The 18056-nt window shown below is 47.6% G+C and overlaps 1 protein-coding gene across 3 annotated transcripts in view; it reads left to right on the top strand.

The window, feature by feature from the left end:
• Positions 1–18056, top strand: part of MTA1 (metastasis associated 1) — a 721937-nt gene that overhangs the window by 485250 nt on the left and 218631 nt on the right. For all 3 annotated transcript variants that reach the window (XM_086937146.1, XM_086937145.1, XM_086937147.1), the window contains exon 13: positions 3305–3456. In XM_086937146.1, coding sequence (XP_086793272.1) covers positions 3305–3456 — 152 coding nt within the window. The remainder of the gene's footprint in view (positions 1–3304; positions 3457–18056) is intronic.

The raw sequence follows: 18056 nt of genomic DNA, 5'->3' as shown, positions 1-18056 counted from the left end.
ATGAAAAAAGAAAAACCTTTTTCCATTTTCACCAAATCAACTACTACTGAGTGTCCAGTTTCACCTCCCCCCCCCCCCCCCCCCCCCCCCAGCATAATTGAAATGAAAAAACCTAATTTAACAAAAAACAAAAGAATCGTCTTATGAGTAAGCAGTCTGTCCTGCCTCATCGCACTCCTACACTACTGCTTCCTGTCTGCTGGACCTCTTGCCTCCTAATGAAAAAAGAAAAACCTTTTTCCATTTTCACCAAATCAACTACTACTGAGTGTCCAGTTTCACCTCCCCCCCCCCCCCAGGGAACTTGCTATAGGGTTTACTTATGTTTTCGTAAACAATCTGATTGCAATGTGTTTTTCTTCACTCCATGAAACCTCCCCTACGTTTCTCTGTTATGCTCACCTCAACACTTTAAACTTGCTCATCTATCTGTAGCTTTTGACTAAGTTGAAAACTCAATTACGCTCCCATTTCTTTACAGCTTGGGAGTAAGTGGAAAAGGGCTTTTTTGGTATTTTCTATTGGATCATTCAGCCTCGGCCTCCTGGTAATCATCACTCTTCTCACCTACTCCCTTTGAGTGTGTGTGCATCAAGAACCAGCCATAGTCTTAAACTGTTTAGCGTTCTACACTACCTATTTAGATCACTACATAGATTACTTCTGCTATCGCCTACATATGTCAAACACACAAACCATCACCTTCATGTCACCCTCCACTCTTTCAAATGTTCGTCCGTCTTTCAGACACAAGATGGTCTCCACTCTTCAATGCTTCGCTTTCTTTGAAAATTGAGGTTCTTTACAACCCGGCTATCACAAGCCGACTCCCATAACCGAACAGCTTTACCTCTGACTGTCTCACCACAAGTCTACCAAGCATAATGGCACCTTGCAGCACCACAGCAAACAAATGATGGACGGAATGCTGACAATGCAAACATTCTCCCCCAGTAAAACTGAGTTAAATCCATCGTTCTTTTGCCCACTATGCCACCCCAGTTTGGACCCAGCCATATGCAAATCAGTCTTCACCCTGTGCCCCATGGAAACAGTCCAGACCAAACTGCCGGGCCAGGTCCTCCCTGGTCTGGAAACAAGCATCCTTGGACCGGTTTCGGGGTATGTCACCCTTCTTCAGCCAGGCTAGCTTGAATCCAGTGGCACAGTGAGCAAGGGACCCACGTCTGGGCATACCCATCCCACTTAGGGCGAAAAGTGTTACAGCAATCAAATGATGGACGGAATGCTGACAATGCAAACATTCTCCCCCAGTCAAAAGATCTGGGTTAAAGCCATCGTTCTTTTGGCCACTACGCCACCCCAGTTTGGACCCAGCCAGTTTCAGCACCACCACAGCTGTTTAATTCCAGCTACCATCCTGTCCCGTTTGACCCAGCCATACCCCTAATCAGTGCTTTACTGATAAGCAAGCAGGATTAGCATGACAGCTTGGTGATGTCACTACCCAATTATCTGTTTACTCTTTCTGAACAAAATATTACACTCGTAACCTTCCAAACAATCTCCCATTTGTGAAAACCCACCGCACTGATTGGCTGTTGGCCAAACAAAATACGTATTTTAGACCATTAATCAGTCTAGAAAGTCATTTATGGTTTAGTCCTAGCCTTCCTGTCCCAATTAGTGTTTCATCTCCCCCTTCTTCACACTACCAGTAAGTCTTCTCACCACTGGCCCTACCGTTCAGATGTAAACATGTATGTAAAGCAGATGCCTAAAAGGTACTGTTAGCAGCCAGTATGTGCATATAGTAGATTTTACTGTGAGTATTCCAATGTGCTTGTTGCAGTAACAATTTCCAAATTACGACACCACTTAACAAACTATCTGTATTGCTTTCACTCATCTGTAAGCCAATGTATGCCGTTAGTGTAGCACATTTCGGGTATTCTCAGTATACTAATGGGCACACTTCTCACTGTCGCAGGGTACACCACGTTTGCTCTGTATTCAGCCAAATATATTGCAGTTGTCTCGCATTTCCAAATAACATGGTATTTCACAGTTTTAACATTTGTATGTGAATCTGGAGATACACGTTCTCCTTGACGCCTGTTCTGAAGAACAATTCTGATGAAGCAGTTTCCACAAATTTCCAAATATGAATGTATTTCTCAGGATGTTCGATCCAATGCTGAAGGATCTGTTTCATGTTGAAAATCTACACTGGGACCGTTTTTTCCAGCATGACGAAGACTTCTTGATTTCCTTCTATGAGAGGAAGAAGCCTCAATATCGTTCCTTTCTTCCTACTCTTCATCTGACCTCTCTTTATCTTGTTTGTCATGTGTTTCTCTTGATCTCACTTACGATCCTCAAGTGATTCGCTCAATTTCTTCCTTAATAAAGGATTTTTTCTTGCCCTGTCCTTTCCTATACCCTAGTCCTTCTGCCAAAACCTGTGACCTTTTCCCCCTCCTCTTCATTACCCATGCTCTTTTTATCTTAAATAATTTTTTGCTGATGTTGTGCCCTCAGAGTGCTCATTTTCAAGTATGCATTTTGTCTGATTTCCCCAATTTAACCAAATATGTATATTTAATTTGAAAATTCAGAAGACCGTAACCTGATGTCTGACTTGTGATCTTCATTTTGGTTTTTCTCTGAATAGAGGTACAGCCGTTTTAAGCACAGATTTAAGATCATGCTCGTTGTTACGAACTAGGAACACAAACATTTGAGTGCTTGTAGTCAGAGGAAATTATCTAACTCGTTTATGAAAGACCACCTACCAGAAAAACATCCATGCAAGCGCCAAACCAGCACTGCCTTTGCTCATCTGTATGTGTGTGTGTAATAAAAAGACCTCATCTTTTACGATTTAAGTTTGTAAATTATTGCCAGTCATTTCACTATTTATCATATTACATAGTGGTCGCCCAGAAACCAGAAGCTACATTTGTGTGAGACTAGACTACACGTTTCCCTGATTTGACTGAAGATACAGTATCTGGTCCAGTAATAAGAATGTTCTCAAGTGCAACATGAGGGGGTTTGGAGCGCGCTCCATCTGGAGTGTTGCTGCAGTCTGTCCTGCCTGCGAGATCTATTGAATTATCATGTGCCAGTGTGACTTTATGCAGTTTGATGTACAGTTTATTGTAGTTGGTTTATTATTTGACACCAATTTCGGGTGCTTGCATCCTTTTTATGCTAAAAAATAAATTGCTCTTTGCAAAGTAATTTCTAACAACATTAAACCAGCATTTCTTGTATTGGGACCATTTGCTTTTATTCATTATTATTTTAAGACTTTCTTTTGTAACCTTGCTATCCATAGCTGCACAGTCTTACCAGTGGTATTCTTGGGGTCCTCCTAATATGCAGTGTCGCCTGTGTGCATCTTGCTGGGCATACTGGAAGAAGTATGGTGGCCTGAAAATGCCAACACGACTAGATGGAGAAAGACCAGGCCCAAATCGCAATAACATGGTGAGTGTCTTGGTACTTAGCATATAGTAAGTGGAATGTTCCCAGGCTTAAGCCTAGGTCTTGCATATGGTAAATTTTGAAAGACCTCTAAGAACATGAAAAATGTCAGTTACTTGTAGTGGACATTCTTCCGCATACTTTCTAATTCTTCTCTTCTGTCTACTAAATTAAAAAGACAGCAAACTGTGTTAAAATGCCCATTGCCCCCACAGTAGCATGTCGGCCTTATTTGAAACAACGCAAATGTTAACCAATGGTGAGCTCTTTTGTAGCTCTCCTCCAGTCACATTGGCCATCACACCTTCGATTTCTATGACACATCATTTGTGAGGGAGTCCCTGTAAAAGAACTTTACTCTCTTGACATTCTGGCTACATATATAATGAGTTTAACTTTTTCTTCAACTCCCTGGACTCCCACAAAGTCCTGTTTCAGCTTCTCTGTACCGCAAACTGTCTCAGATTGATATGACTATTTTCTAGCCCAGAGGAGAAGCTCAACAGTCAGAGATGTAGACTAGGAAAAGAGAGCTCTCAAAGATTTGTTCCTCTTGAGCCCAACAAAAGATTTCTGCTGATTATCCTCATGTCAAATGCCTATGTTGATCGTACCTGCTTATGGAATGAGGCTTATTGCTGTAAAGTTTTTCAGGCTTTTCTATCAAAGACCCTCAAGAAGTGTGATGGAGACTGGTGGTATTTTATCTCCAGGAAAGGAAAGATTTTGTTGTATATTTATCCTTTCTTTATTTCCATGTTTTCTGTGATTCTTACCTGTGTCATCCATTCCAGAATGTAGATGGCTCTGCCTCTTCCTAGTGTTCTAGTTGGAGACAGTTTGTGCCTGGCCAGCTTGTGTCGAGGTTGTTATGCTGTGCTTTCCTGCAATAAACCCAGCCGATGCCTGACTGTGAACAATATGCAGCGCAGCTATGAGCAGGGTACAGCGTGACATCCTCGAGTGAAACGAACCTGTTGCGTGTGGATATCGTCGATCTTCCTTTGGTGCGTCTCTATGCTGCGCAAAGAGCTTTCCCTGGTCAAATTGTAAGTACTTTTGCCCTTGCGCGAGCTAAGCACGAGCGCACTCATAAGCCTTCAGCAACGGCTTGAGTGGTTGCTTCCACGTCATCGCTCCATTGTTGTTGTTGCCTGGGAGACGACGCTTCATCGGCCAGCTCTGACGACTGATGATCGGCAGCCTCATTCACTTGCGCTCCAAGCCTCAATAGGTTGCGTTCCAAGCCTCGTTTTCGTCCTTGTCCTGGTGGCGGCCATTTTAGCTCTTGTTGTTTGCTTGCCAAGCCTCGATTTGGTTCGAGTTTCGGCGGCGGCCATTTTAAGTCGTTTTTAACGCGACTTTACATCGAACAAACCCCTGATCATTCCCTCTTCCTGTCTCAACATCTAAACATTGCATTTCGGACATCTACCAGATTCACAAGTAACAGAGGTATGTTCTCACAGTGATTACAACTTTATCTTGTTGTGCAATCTTCTCTTTTATTGTTAATTTGTTCATTGTACTTTGGACATGGCACAACAGTTTGTGGTTACTCTACCTCCTCAATTCTTACCTGAACCTGGGGTTCCTGAGATACCTTGGGAAGACTGGTATATAATGTTCGATAACTATCTTGAAGCTCTAGATGGACAGGAATTCTCAGCAAAAAGGAAAAAGGCCATTCTTTTGAGCACTCTTGGCAAGGAGGGATAGAGGGTTTTCAGATTTTTACCTATCACTTTAAGAGCTAATGGCCAGGACATTGACGAGTTTAAAGAAGCGGTTGCACGTCTGGAAATCAGATTCGCTAAGGATGAGAATTTGGTTATGAACCGATATAAATTTTATACACAACGTCAAAAAGATTCTGAAACAATAGACGATTTTGTGGCTCGACTTAGGGAATTATCAATAAAGTGCAAGTTCGGTGCTATGAACGACGAACTTATAAGAGACCAATTAATTGTCCAGTGTTCAAGCAAGAAAATCCAGGAGAGGTTATGGGCCGCTAAGAACCCTTCCCTGAAAGATGCAATTGACCTGGCCAAAGTAATTGAGGAGTCAAGCAAATGCATGAAGGTTCTAGACTCACATAAGTTGTGTCCTCAACAAGAGGTCTCTGTTGTTTCTGATAAAGGTAGTGTGGCGGAGTGTGAACATTGCTGTGGAGACAATGTTGCTGTTGTAAAAAACAGACCCAGACCTCCTGCTAAAAAATCCTCCTCGAGTAGATTCTGCAATAGGTGTGGCAGTAATAGCCATTATCCAGTATTTGGGTGTCTTTCATAGATTCACATGCCTGAATCATTCCCCGTCGCCGAGACGGGAGCCTCCGGTACATAAAAAAGTAATGTCCTAAGGACATACATAGAGAATATAGGCCGAAGGGCCTCCCCTTTGGGGCCTTTCCACGTCCTTATGTAAAAAGGACCGAACTCTCATCGTTAGCCAATCAGCTCCGACCTCCCTCTAGAACCTTCCCGGGAGGAGCCTCAGTCCCTCAGATTTTCTACCGCACGTTGTGCTAGGGAGTCTCCAACCTGAGCTCTTCAGGTTTTTCTTCAGGTTTTTCTTGCTTCGAAGTCTCAAACTTCTCTGGAAGTACCTTTGTTCAAAAGAGTAAATATCCTATCTTCGACTGCCGTCTCCCATGTCGGAATCCAATAAAAAGGCTTCATCCATGGCGGACTCGCAAAAGAAAGCCCTTCTCAGGGCCTGTTCCTCCTGCGGCAAGAAGCGGATTCAAGCGGAGGATAAGCACGATCTGTGCTTGTATTGCCTGTACCCTGACCACGTCTCTGACAAGTGTAGGGTGTGTAGAGCCTTCCCAAAGAAGACTGTAAAGGAAAGAGAGGCTCGCCTTCTCGAATGGCTCGACAGGCTTAAGGACCGAGACACTCTGGAATCTTCCGAGGGTAGTGTCTCCGTGTCCTCCAAAGTCTCCAAGAAGAGACCCAGGGAGCAGTCCCCTGGAGAGACAGACACTCCTCCCAAGAAGGCGCACAGGAAACCTTCGGAGGCACGTTCCACCACTCCTCCGTGTCTGTTCGAGACGACCAGAGGTTCAAGAAACCCGCTCCATCTACTAAGCGGACCACCTCGGTCTCGACCACAGTGTCGACCACTACGGCCTCATCGCCCTCCGCGACGGCCACAACGACCACCACTGCGTCCTCAGGCGCACCGGTCTCCTCTACCATTCCTCTGAAGTCTTCGTCCAAGACAAAAACAGGACCATCGACGGTGTCCCCACTGTCTGCGTCATCGTCGCCTAAGAGGTCCAAGTCTACTTCAAAAGGTCCGCCTTCGCCGAAGAAATCTCATACCGAAGGATCGTCACCTACACAGTCGAGGTCAAGTTCAAAAGGTCCGCCTTCACCCAAGAAATCTCAAGTTGAAGGCTCTGCCACCAGTAAGTCGGCGGTTCACTTATCCCCGCAGAATTTGGTGCCATCGACACTATCGGAAGCGTTCAAGTCGCCAACCCAAACGGCGGGCGCGCCATCTTCACGCACGTCGTCGGAAGGGACCCCGGCGCCATCTTGGAAGGAATCCAGATTGGTCGAAGTCTCCATTCACTCAAATCCACCTTCCTCGGTTCCCCCAACGATGTTGACGCTCGAGCAGGAGCAGGTAGCACTGCAGAGTGAGGAGTCCGAGGAGGAACACCAGCCCGATCAGGCCACCTCCCTATCGGACGTTCACGGGGACCAGGAGGAGGTCATGTACCAGGAACGTTCCGTAAGTGTCCGCACGGAAAACACCCCGATGATCTGTTTGCCCGTGTCTCTGGTCAACGATTTGCGCTGCCTAGTGCAGGACTATAAACAACGGTTCCCGGATGCCGACGGCGGGACCCAGGTGCCGGTCACCCAGGCGCAACCGTCTGCCTCGCGCCCTTCCGCTCTCCAGGCCCGACCTCGGAACCAACCCCAGCCTCGTGCTCGGCCCCAGCCTCAGGTAGAGGACTCCTCGGAGGACGAGGAGGAGGAGACGGACTTGGAGGAAGGTGAAGTGCAAGACGTTGACTCGGACCACAGAGACGACGAGGCCGATGCTGCGTCATCACACCATTCGTCTACCCCGGCATCCCCGCGACCGCGCCAGTCTGAAGCGACGGACGTTGGGGGTTTCCACAAACTGGTGGACAGGGCAGCTAAGAGGTTTCACATGGCGGTGGAATCCACGGAAACAGAATGCTTCCTCCATGATTTCAAGGAGCACAGCCAGAAGTCAGCCAAGTCTATTCCACTTATAGACTTTCTGTGGGAACAGGGCAAGAAGTTGATGCTCACGCCTGCCTCGGTGCCTGCGGTGGTTCCGCGCCTAGACAAAAAATATAAGGCCCCGATTACCGCGCCAGCCTGCCTGACCGGCCACCCCAAACCGGACTCGGTGGTGACTCAGGCGGCCCAAAAGCAATCCCGCAACCCATCCTCGCCGCTGTCTGCACCCCCAGACAAGGAAGGCAGGAAATTGGACACCATAGGCAAACGGTTCTCTACCACGTCCGCCATGACCATCAAAGTGGCAAATTCCATCGCCCTGCTAGGGCGCTACAACCGCCAGCTATGGGAAGACATTGCCCCCTACCTGCAGGACCTGCCAGCCACGGTCCAGGACGAAGTGAAAGCTCTCCTGGCGGAAGGACAAAACTCCGCTGCAGAGATCATAGACTGCGCCATCGACGCAGCCATGACGGGATTCCGCCAGTTGGCCGGGGCTGCCGTGCTCCGCCGCCAAGGCTGGCTCAAAGCAACGTCCTTTCGACAAGAGGTCCAATCTAAGGTGCTGGACATGCCTTTCGATGGTCAGTTTCTCTTTGGGGAGAAGATAGACGAAGCACTCCAGGCCATTAAGAAAGATACCGATACGGCGAGGGCTCTGGGCTCCCTCCAGTCCCGGAACCAGTCCTTTCGGGGGGGCCGCTCCAGAGGCCAGTACTCCTACAGAGGTTCCTACCAAAATCGGTCGTCCTACTCCTACGGCAACAGGAACCAGCCCCAGCACAAACAACAGAACCGGCAGTCGTCCTATGGGAGGTCGTCCTTCAGAGGCAAATCCGCCAAGAAGGGCACTGGCGGCCGCCAGTGACCATTTACTCCAGCCAGTCCCACCACCGTCTCAATCCTTTCGAATTGGAGGAAAACTGACCCACTTCCTCCCCAATTGGCGAAAAATCACTACGGATCGGTGGGTACTACAAATAATTCAATTTGGACATTCCCTCGAAATTGTCAACACCCCTCCCAACACTCCTCCACTGAAGCGTGCTCACAAACACCTGCACCTCCTTCTCAAGGAAGTATCCGCCATGTTGGTAAAAGGAGCCATCGAGAGGGTCCCGGCGTCCCAGAAGGGGACGGGATTTTATTCCCACTTCTTCCTAGTCCAACAGAAAGGGGACAAATGGAGACCGATCTTGGACCTCCGGGCGCTCAACGCCTTCCTGCGGAGTCAATCCTTCCGGATGGTAACGATCCAGGAAATCCTGGGAGCGCTGGAAAGGGGAGACTCGATGGTCTCCCTGGACTTACAGGACGCCTACTACCATATCCCCATCCTCACACGGCACAGGAGGTACCTGCGGTTCGAAGTAGCAGGCAGGCATTATCAGTTCAAGGTCTTGCCATTCGGCCTCAAATCCGCGCCACATATCTTCACGAAGTGCTTGGCGCCGGTGGCAGCCTTCCTGCGACAAAGTGGTCACCAGGTGTTCCCCTACCTGGACGACTGGCTGGTGAAGGCGCCTTCTCCGGAGGGCGCGGCCGCTTCCTCCAACGCCTGCAGCGCACTTTTTCAACAGCTGGGTCTGACGATCAACCTCAAAAAATCCTGCACTACTCCATCAACGAGGATCACCTTTCTAGGGGCTACCTTAGACACGGATTGCGCAAAGGCTTTCCCCTCGGAGGACAGGACCAACAAAATACTGTCTCTGGCCGCGGCGGTGGCCAAGAAGTCTCGCATCAAAGTCCGGACATTCACCTCCCTGCTAGGGATGATGTCCTCCTGCATTCTCCTCATACCACACTGCAGGCTCCGCATGCGTCCACTGCAGGAGGCTCTGGCGAGGCAATGGAAACAGAGTTCCGGCTCCTTCGAGGACATTATCACGATCACACCGGCTATCACAAAGGCCCTTCTGTGGTGGAGAAACCGGAAACACCTGACGGCCGGCTTGCAGTTCCTCCTGCCGCCGGCACCTCTGGTCATCACGACAGATGCCTCCCTGGAAGGCTGGGGCGCTGTTCTATTGGACCTTCGAGTCAGCGGCAAATGGGAGGCCCAAGAGAAACAACTACACATCAACCTCTTGGAGCTGAGGGCGGTATATCTGGCTCTGCAGGCCTTCCTGCCACGTATCGGAACATCCCCAGTGCTCGTCAAAACGGACAACACCACGACGATGCACTACCTGAACAAACAAGGGGGAACGCGATCTCTCTCTCTCTCAAGAGAATCGCAAAAAATCTGGAACTGGTTGGTGGCCCACGGGCTCTCCCTCAAGGCGGAGTACGTTCCCGGGAAGGACAACACCATCGCGGACGCCCTCAGCAGGCAGACCTCTCTCTCCCACGAATGGGAGCTGAACGGCGACACAGTGGCCCACATCTTCTCGCAATGGGGGACCCCGAGGATCGATCTCTTCGCGACGGCAGGGAACGCCAAATGCCCAAGCTACGCAAGCTGGCATCCCCAACAGGGGTCGTTGGGAAATGCTTTTTCCATCGGCTGGTTCAGCGTGTTTGCGTACGCTTTTCCTCCGTTCCCGATGATACCGAGGCTCCTCAGGAAGATGAAGACGGAGCCGTGCACCCTGATCCTGATTGCTCCGTACTGGCCGAGACAACACTGGTTCTCGGACCTGCTTCGCCTTTCCATCAGGCCCCCGATTCGCCTGCGACAACACCTGAACCTCTTAACGATGTCCGGAGGCCAGGTACACCACCCGAACCTCCGCTCGCTCAAATTATCGGCCTGGCTCCTGAGCACCGTGAGTTCGGAGACCTAGAGATCCCGCAGGACTGCAGGGCCGTGCTAGCCAAAGCGAGGGCGGGCAGTACGAACAAGACCTACTCGCTGAAGTGGAAGAGGTTCTGCTTGTGGTGTTCGGAACAAGGCTTACACCCTCTACGGGTCACCCCGGTACAGCTGCTACCGTACCTCCTCCACCTGGCTCAATCGGGGCTGGCTCACGCCTCCATTAAGGTTCATCTGGCTGCGATTTCTAGATTTACCAGGACCTCATCGGGACCTTCCCTATGGTCCAGTCGACTGATAAAGCAATTTCTGAAGGGGCTCTACAGATCCTTTCCGAGGCCTCGGAAAGTCCCTCCAACCTGGCAGTTGAACTTGGTGCTCAACCAACTAATGAAACACCCTTTCGAGCCCATACACCGGGCCACTCTCAAACATCTCTCCTGGAAGACGGCACTCCTGCTCGCCCAGACGTCGGCCAGAAGGGTCAGCGAACTTCAGGCGCTGTCTATTCAGGAACCGTATCTCCAATTCAGGCACGACCGAGTGGTACTCAGGCCCAACCCTAAATTCATTCCTAAAGTGCCATCAGACTTTCATCTAAACGAACCAATTGTCCTCAAGTCATTTTTTGCCAACCCTTCCACAGCGGCAGAAAGGGCGCTGCATTCCTTGGACCTAAAAAGATGTCTCAAATTCTACTTGGACAGGACCAAAGATGTCAGGAAATCTTCTCAACTGTTCGTAGCCTACAGCAACCCGTGCATGGGTTTGCCCCTAACAAAACAGAGCATCTCCCGCTGGATTTCATCAGCGATTGCTTTCTGCCATGATCAGGCCGGACGGCCATTAACGGACCGAGTGGCTGCCCACTCTACCAGAGCGATGTCAACGTCAGCGGCGCTCTTCGCTGGAGTGACGATCCTGGACATCTGCCGAGCGGCGACCTGGAAGTCCCCGCACACCTTTTCCAGGCACTACTGCCTGGACATCGAACTGCAGAAGGACGCTGCAGTGGGACAAGCGGTGCTGCGCCATCTCTTTCAATAAGGTGAGCCTTACCTCGTCCCGCCATCCAGGTATGCACATTCTTCATGGTTTTTCTGCTATATGCATGACTGTATATTACCATGTTTCTCTCATGTTGTCTGTAATTTATGCAGGCCTGCTGGATGTGAGAATGTGCTTTACCACTATGCATGTATAACTGCTGGCTACTCTGATTCAGGCATGTGAATCTATGAAAGACACCCAAATACTGGATAAGAAATGCGTTACTTACCTGTAACAGCAGTTATCCAGTATTGGTGTCTTTCATAGATTCACATGCAACCCTCCCGCCTCCCCGGTAAGGACTCACGTACCTCTATGTCTACATTGCGACACCCTAGCTGGGTGCGTACGAAAATCTGAGGGACTGAGGCTCCTCCCGGGAAGGTTCTAGAGGGAGGTCGGAGCTGATTGGCTAACGATGAGAGTTCGGTCCTTTTTACATAAGGACGTGGAAAGGCCCCAAAGGGGAGGCCCTTCGGCCTATATTCTCTATGTATGTCCTTAGGACATTACTTTTTTATGTACCGGAGGCTCCCGTCTCGGCGACGGGGAATGATTCAGGCATGTGAATCTATGAAAGACACCAATACTGGATAACTGCTGTTACAGGTAAGTAACGCATTTCTTCATCAGACGCAAGGTTTTGTTTTGCCGCAAACAAGGAGTGTTTGAAGTGCGGCAAAGTTGGACATTTCTCGAAAATGTGCAAAGGAAAAGCTAAACAAAGAGTAGCTATTGTTGATGACTATACTGATGACACCGCAGCTGAGCCCGAAAGACTCCTGGTCTTTGACGATGTGGATGTCATCTATGATGATCCAAGACAAAACAGACCCAAAGCAATATTCAAGATAGACTCCCATGAGGTGTCGTTGATGGTTGACACAGGTTCTCGCCATACCATCATCCCTAAGGCTACTTTTGACACTTTTTGGGAGGGTGTGAATTTACATCAGAGTGATATTTCTCCTAAGGGATTCAATGGCCAGAAGATTGAAATCCTTGGTTTCTTCGAGTCTGAGATTGTTTTCGAGAAGAGGTCTATATTTGGGAAAGTTTATGTTTCTATTGATGGCCCTCCCATCCTTGGATGGGTACATCAATATGACCTCTACATAGTCATAAATACTAGGGCTAAGAACCAAATAATGGTAGTAGATGATGACTCTATTGAATTTATCCTTTCTGAATTTGGGTCTGTGTTCAGGGAGGAGTTGGGTGAGCTTCATGGGTATGCCCATCTGATTAAGTTGAAGAAAGATAGTTTGCCGGTACAACACCGTGTAAGGAGAATTCCCATTTCAATTCGCAATGAGGTAAAACTCCTCATTGATGAGATGCTTCAATCTGGGGTAATAGAACCAACAGAAGCATCGGCATGGGTTTCGCCCGTTGTGATTTCTAAAAAATATCAGACGGAAAGTTGAGGTTCTGTGTGGACCTCAGGTCCCTAAACAAGTGTGTCGTTGCGGACACCTTCCCCTTACCTAACATCGCCGAGATGGTGTCCACTCTTCAAGGGGCTAGATATTTCTCTAAGCTCGATCTTAAGAGTGCCTACCATCAGGTAAAGCTCCATGAATCATCGAAGCACCTTACTGCCTTTATCACCCCTGAGGGGATTTTCCAATTTACCCGCCTTCCTTTTGGGTTGATATCGGCAGCCAGTGTCTTTCAGAGGTTGGTCAGCGAGATTTTCAAGGGGCTGAAGAACGTAGTCTTTCAAGATGACATCTTGGTTTTTGGAGACTCTGTGGCAGATCACAATCATCTTCTGAGAAATGTTTTGCATAGAATTTGGGACACTGGCCTTACTTTGCGTAAGGAGAAGTGCTCTTTTCTTGTCCAGAACATTGAGTACTTGGGACATGAAATCTCAGTCAACGGGGTTAAGCCAAAAAAGAATCTTCTTGATGCAATACGTTTAGCACCTTGCCCATCTGATAAGGACCAATTGCGGTCATTCATGGGGTTAATCGAATACTACTCCAAGTTTGTGGAGAAGTTCTCGGAGAAGACTTTGCCTCTGAGGGCTTTGTTGAAAAAGGGTTGCAAATTCACTTGGGGGCCCGAATTGGAAGTGTGTTTCAACAATATCAAGGAAGCTATCTGCAGTGCCAAGGTTCTGGCACCCTTTGATACCTCTAAAACTTCCACTTTGTTGGTGGATGCCAGCGCCCATGGTCTTGGTGCCGTTTTGTTACAATCCCATAAAGACGGTGAGAGGCCTGTTGCTTTTGCCTCACGCACTCTTTCTAAGTGTGAACAGAACTATTCTGTAATTGAGAAGGAGGCTTTGGCTGCTGCGTGGGGTACTCACCATTTTCGACCCTACTTATGGGGTGTTCGTTTTAACCTGAAGACTGACCACAAGCCCCTTATCCGCATCCTTTCTCCTGGGGGTGGGGCATTTGGTTCTCCGAGGTTGGCAAGGTTGGCTTCCAAACTCCAGGAATATCATTTTGACTTTTCCCACATCTCTGGGTGGCGAAATTTTCAAGCTGACTGTCTGTCTAGGTTGGCTGTTCCGTCTGGTGCTGATGTTGGCTTCAGCCTTGAGGGTTTTGATGAGAATGTTGCTTGGTTAGATGATGTCCTCCTGTTAACTGAGAGTTCCTTTTCTCGGTCTGAATGGGTCGATGCCATGTCCAGGGATAGTGTGTTACAGGAAGTCACCCAGTTAATTAAACTAGGTTCCCGCAGGGAGAGCTGTGTTCATGTTTCTGTTCGCCCTTTTCTAAAGGTAATTGATGATTTGTCTGTATATAATGACAATGTTGTTATGCGTGGCGATACATTTGTGCCTCCCGTTGATTTGAAATCCAAACTCATTTCTTTAGCGCATGAGGGTCACCTTGGCCAGACCCTGACACAACAGCGTCTCAAGTTGAATTTTTGGTGGCCAAGTATGGACTCTATGGTTTCTTCTTGGATTGAGAACTGTCATTCTTGTAGGGAAGGTGAGAAGAGACTAAAGGTCTCTGTGGGGTCCCAGATAGGTGCGTTGCAGTTTCCTGAAGTCCCATGGCATACCATCTGTTTAGACTTCATAGGTCCAATTGCGGAGTTACCTCTTTCGCAGAGGTTTGCTGTGGTTATTGTAGATTGCCATTCCAAATGGGTGTCCGTGGAGTTTCTAAAAGATATCACCACAGAAACTACCATCAAACACTTGAAATCTCTGTTCTTTTTGGAGGGTTTTCCAAGTGTCATTATAACTGACAATGGCACACAATTGGTTTCCCATGACATGCAAGCCTTCTTGTCTGATTGTGGAGTTTCTCATCACAGGACCTCCCTTTACAATCCCCAGGGGAATGGTCTTTGTGAGCGGTTAAACAGATTGGTGAAAGGTACTGTTCAAATGGCCCTCTCCAGTGGTTCTTCTGTCTCCTCTCTTGTTCGTGAAATGGTTTTTGCGTATTGTACCACCCTTCATGGCTCTCAGTCCAAGTCTCCTTTTGAAATGATGAGGGGTAGGGTTCCTAGTACCAAATTGATTCCTTCTTGGCTCAAGGATGTGATTTGTCAGTCGGGTTTGGGTAAGGACTTTTGTTTTCCTAAGGTACCTAGAGGGATCCCTGGGGTTACTAATTCCTCAAGTAAGTGTCCCACGGATCAGTCCGCTAAGTCTGTTTCTAGTAGACTGTCTACTAAGTCTGTTTCAGGTAAACCGTCTGCGAAGTCTGGTTCTAGTAAACTCGCTAAGGGCGATCTTGTCAAGGTAAAGTCTGGTCGCGTTTCTGGTGGTTTGTCGAAATTCCGTGGTCCCTACCTTGTGAAGATGGTCTATCCTCACTATGTGGTTCTTTCTAACGGAGAGAAATGGAACTTAAGGAGGGTCGCTCTCTATCAGAAAGCGGCTAGCGGTCCTGGCTATGTTTCCCCTTCGTCCTCTTCTCCCTCTCCTGTTCCTGTTCCTGCCCAGGATCTTCCTTCTTCCGGGTTCATGTTTATTCCTTCTCAGGTTACTGCTACAGCTCCTGTTGCACCTGTCCCCGTACAAACCTTGGTCAGGGGCGATGGTGGAGGGGATGCTCCTCACCCTGTTGTTTCTGATCCCAATCCTTCTGTGTCTGCTTCCAGGCCCCAAAGGTGCCGCAGACCTCCTGTATACTTGAATGATTTCTGTTGTGATTAGTTTTTTATTTTAGAGGGGTGACGTGTGTCCCCTTCAATGTTCAATTTCATTGATCTATTGCTTTGCTTACTGCTAGTTTTATTGCTCAATTGTTATTGCTGACTTTCTTTAGTCTTATGTTAAGTTTCCTTTTATGACATCTTGTTTTTGCATTAAGTTTCCTTTTTTCATGACATCTCCTTTTTTTATTCTACGAGAGGAGATGTGTTGTATATTTATCCTTTCTTTATTTCCATGCTTTCTGTGATTCTTACCTGTGTCATGCATTCCAGAATGTAGATGGCTCTGCCTCTTCCTAGTGTTCTAGTTGGAGACAGTTTGTGCCTGGCCAGCTTGTGTCGAGGTTGTTATGCTGTGCTTTCCTGCAATAAACCAGTTGTGGTTTACCTGTGGTCTCCAGATCTTTACTACAGATTTCCCCTTGTTCTGTGTGCAGTGCTCCAACAAGCTCTTTCATGAAAACCGAGACCTCTGACAAGGTGTAGACAAAGGTTTAAGAACACTCTCCCTCCAAGCTGGTGTAAAATCCAGCTTCGCCAAGGCTCTATCAGAATTCCTGTGTGATCTGACAAAGAAAACAACCCTGTGGATGATTGTGATTCCGTGAACTACTTCCACAACTGCCCTGTTGACAGCGATGACCCAGTCATTGAGTGTCCCATCGACGGTGATAACTTAGTTAATGATGGGTTCTGATGATGACTTAGTGAACTACCTCGTCGACTACAGCCTTTCTGATGAAATAGACCATGACTATGGCACATGATTTCATTATACAACCTTTGCTGGAAATTCCACTGTCTTTTGAATAACTTGCCTTAGAACTTATCTCGTCAACATTCCACCACATATTCTGGAATCTGAAATGGAAGCATACATAAGTCACAATGAATGTTTGTGTGAAGCCTACAGTCCTATTGGATGTGCAATATATTCTTTACTATGAACACAGGGTAGAAGAGTATAGTTAGTCCCCAGAGACTCAAGAAGGCTTATGAAGACTAGCAGGCATATGGCAAACATCATGGAAAACTATGAGCAATTCTACCTCACACCTTTCTTATTACCCTGCAACAGGTGGACACTTTCCAGAAGTTGATTCCACAACCTTACTTTGTGGATCCACATCAGGTGGCCGTCACTGAGTAACATTCTCAGCAGCCACCATTCCAACTTCTGATTGATGTGTCACCTAAGCCGCCTCTGTTGCCAGAATGGCTTCCACCGCCTCATAAACTGCCTCAGTTAATACACCAAATATCACCCACACCTTATGACCCAGGCAGGGATTTGGATCATCAGAACAGCAGTGATGATGAAGTAGAAGAAAAGAGGTACCAGCAGATTATCTGGGCGTGAAGGGAGGTCCAATGAGGAGGAAGAATGGATAGACTTCATTACCTTTGATGGGAGATAAGACATACACTTAATAGTAGTCTCATTTATGTGTTATTACTTACTTCTACAGAATTGTCTCTTTTATTGAGTCACATGCTTGAATCATCCTTGTACGCTAGCTGGAAGTCCCACAGTAGTGTTAGTGAGCAGTTGCAGTAAAATAGCCTGAAAAGCCTGAAAAGCATAAATCTGTTCATAGCATTAATCTAACCACATCATTTTATAAAGGGCTAAAGTCCTTCCAATCAGAAGTTAGCTTATAGAAAACTACTCTCCCTGAGGAATACCTTTGTTCGAGGTCTACTGCATTTCATGGGTTGAAAGGAGCCACCAGAGCTCTGCTCTGTCTCTATCAGATAAGTGATTTTTTTTAGCTTACACTGTTGATATTCTGTGACAATTTTCCACACTGCTGTGCATTTTGAATCTTCAATATTATCGATGTCTTATACATCCAAAATAGTCTCTTCAGACATTGTGGAACTTGTGGCAGGAAAATGCTTAACGCTGTGGACCACATAGTGTATAACATTTCTCTGTCCTAGCAATAAGGCTAATAAATGTAAGTTTTGAGGCGTGAATCTTTCTGGATTAACTATGCTGTGCATTATTCCGCGGTCTTGTGGTTGGGTCCGGATTCGAAGTTTTTTTCTTTTTTGTCGCCCAGGTGGGCGTCAACGTCCCACCTTTGGTGCATTTCCGGTGACGTCGGCACGCTTCCAGCGGAAGCTCCCACTCCTGGGTGCCATCTTCAGATTCTTTTTTCCGCAGTTGGGTCTGGATCGTTCCCCAAAGGGCTCCAGACATTTTTGGAGAAAGAAGAAGAAAATACACACCTTTTGCAAGAAAAGAGGTTGAGAAGACTACAGGAGACTACATCATCGAAGAGGACGACGAAGGAGAAGAAGAACTTCAGGAACTTCGACGTCCATCGGCGAATGCAAGCTCAGGGGGCCCCCTGAACGCATGAGATGGACAACACTCCTTTCAAATTCTGCCGTAACTACCACCACAAGTACGCGCA

The sequence above is a fragment of the Lissotriton vulgaris genome, chromosome 9 (assembly GCF_964263255.1).
Source record: "Lissotriton vulgaris chromosome 9, aLisVul1.2, whole genome shotgun sequence".
NCBI lineage: Eukaryota > Metazoa > Chordata > Amphibia > Caudata > Salamandridae > Lissotriton > Lissotriton vulgaris.
Note: the sequence above shows the minus strand (reverse complement) of the source record. Positions and strands in the feature narration are given on the sequence as shown.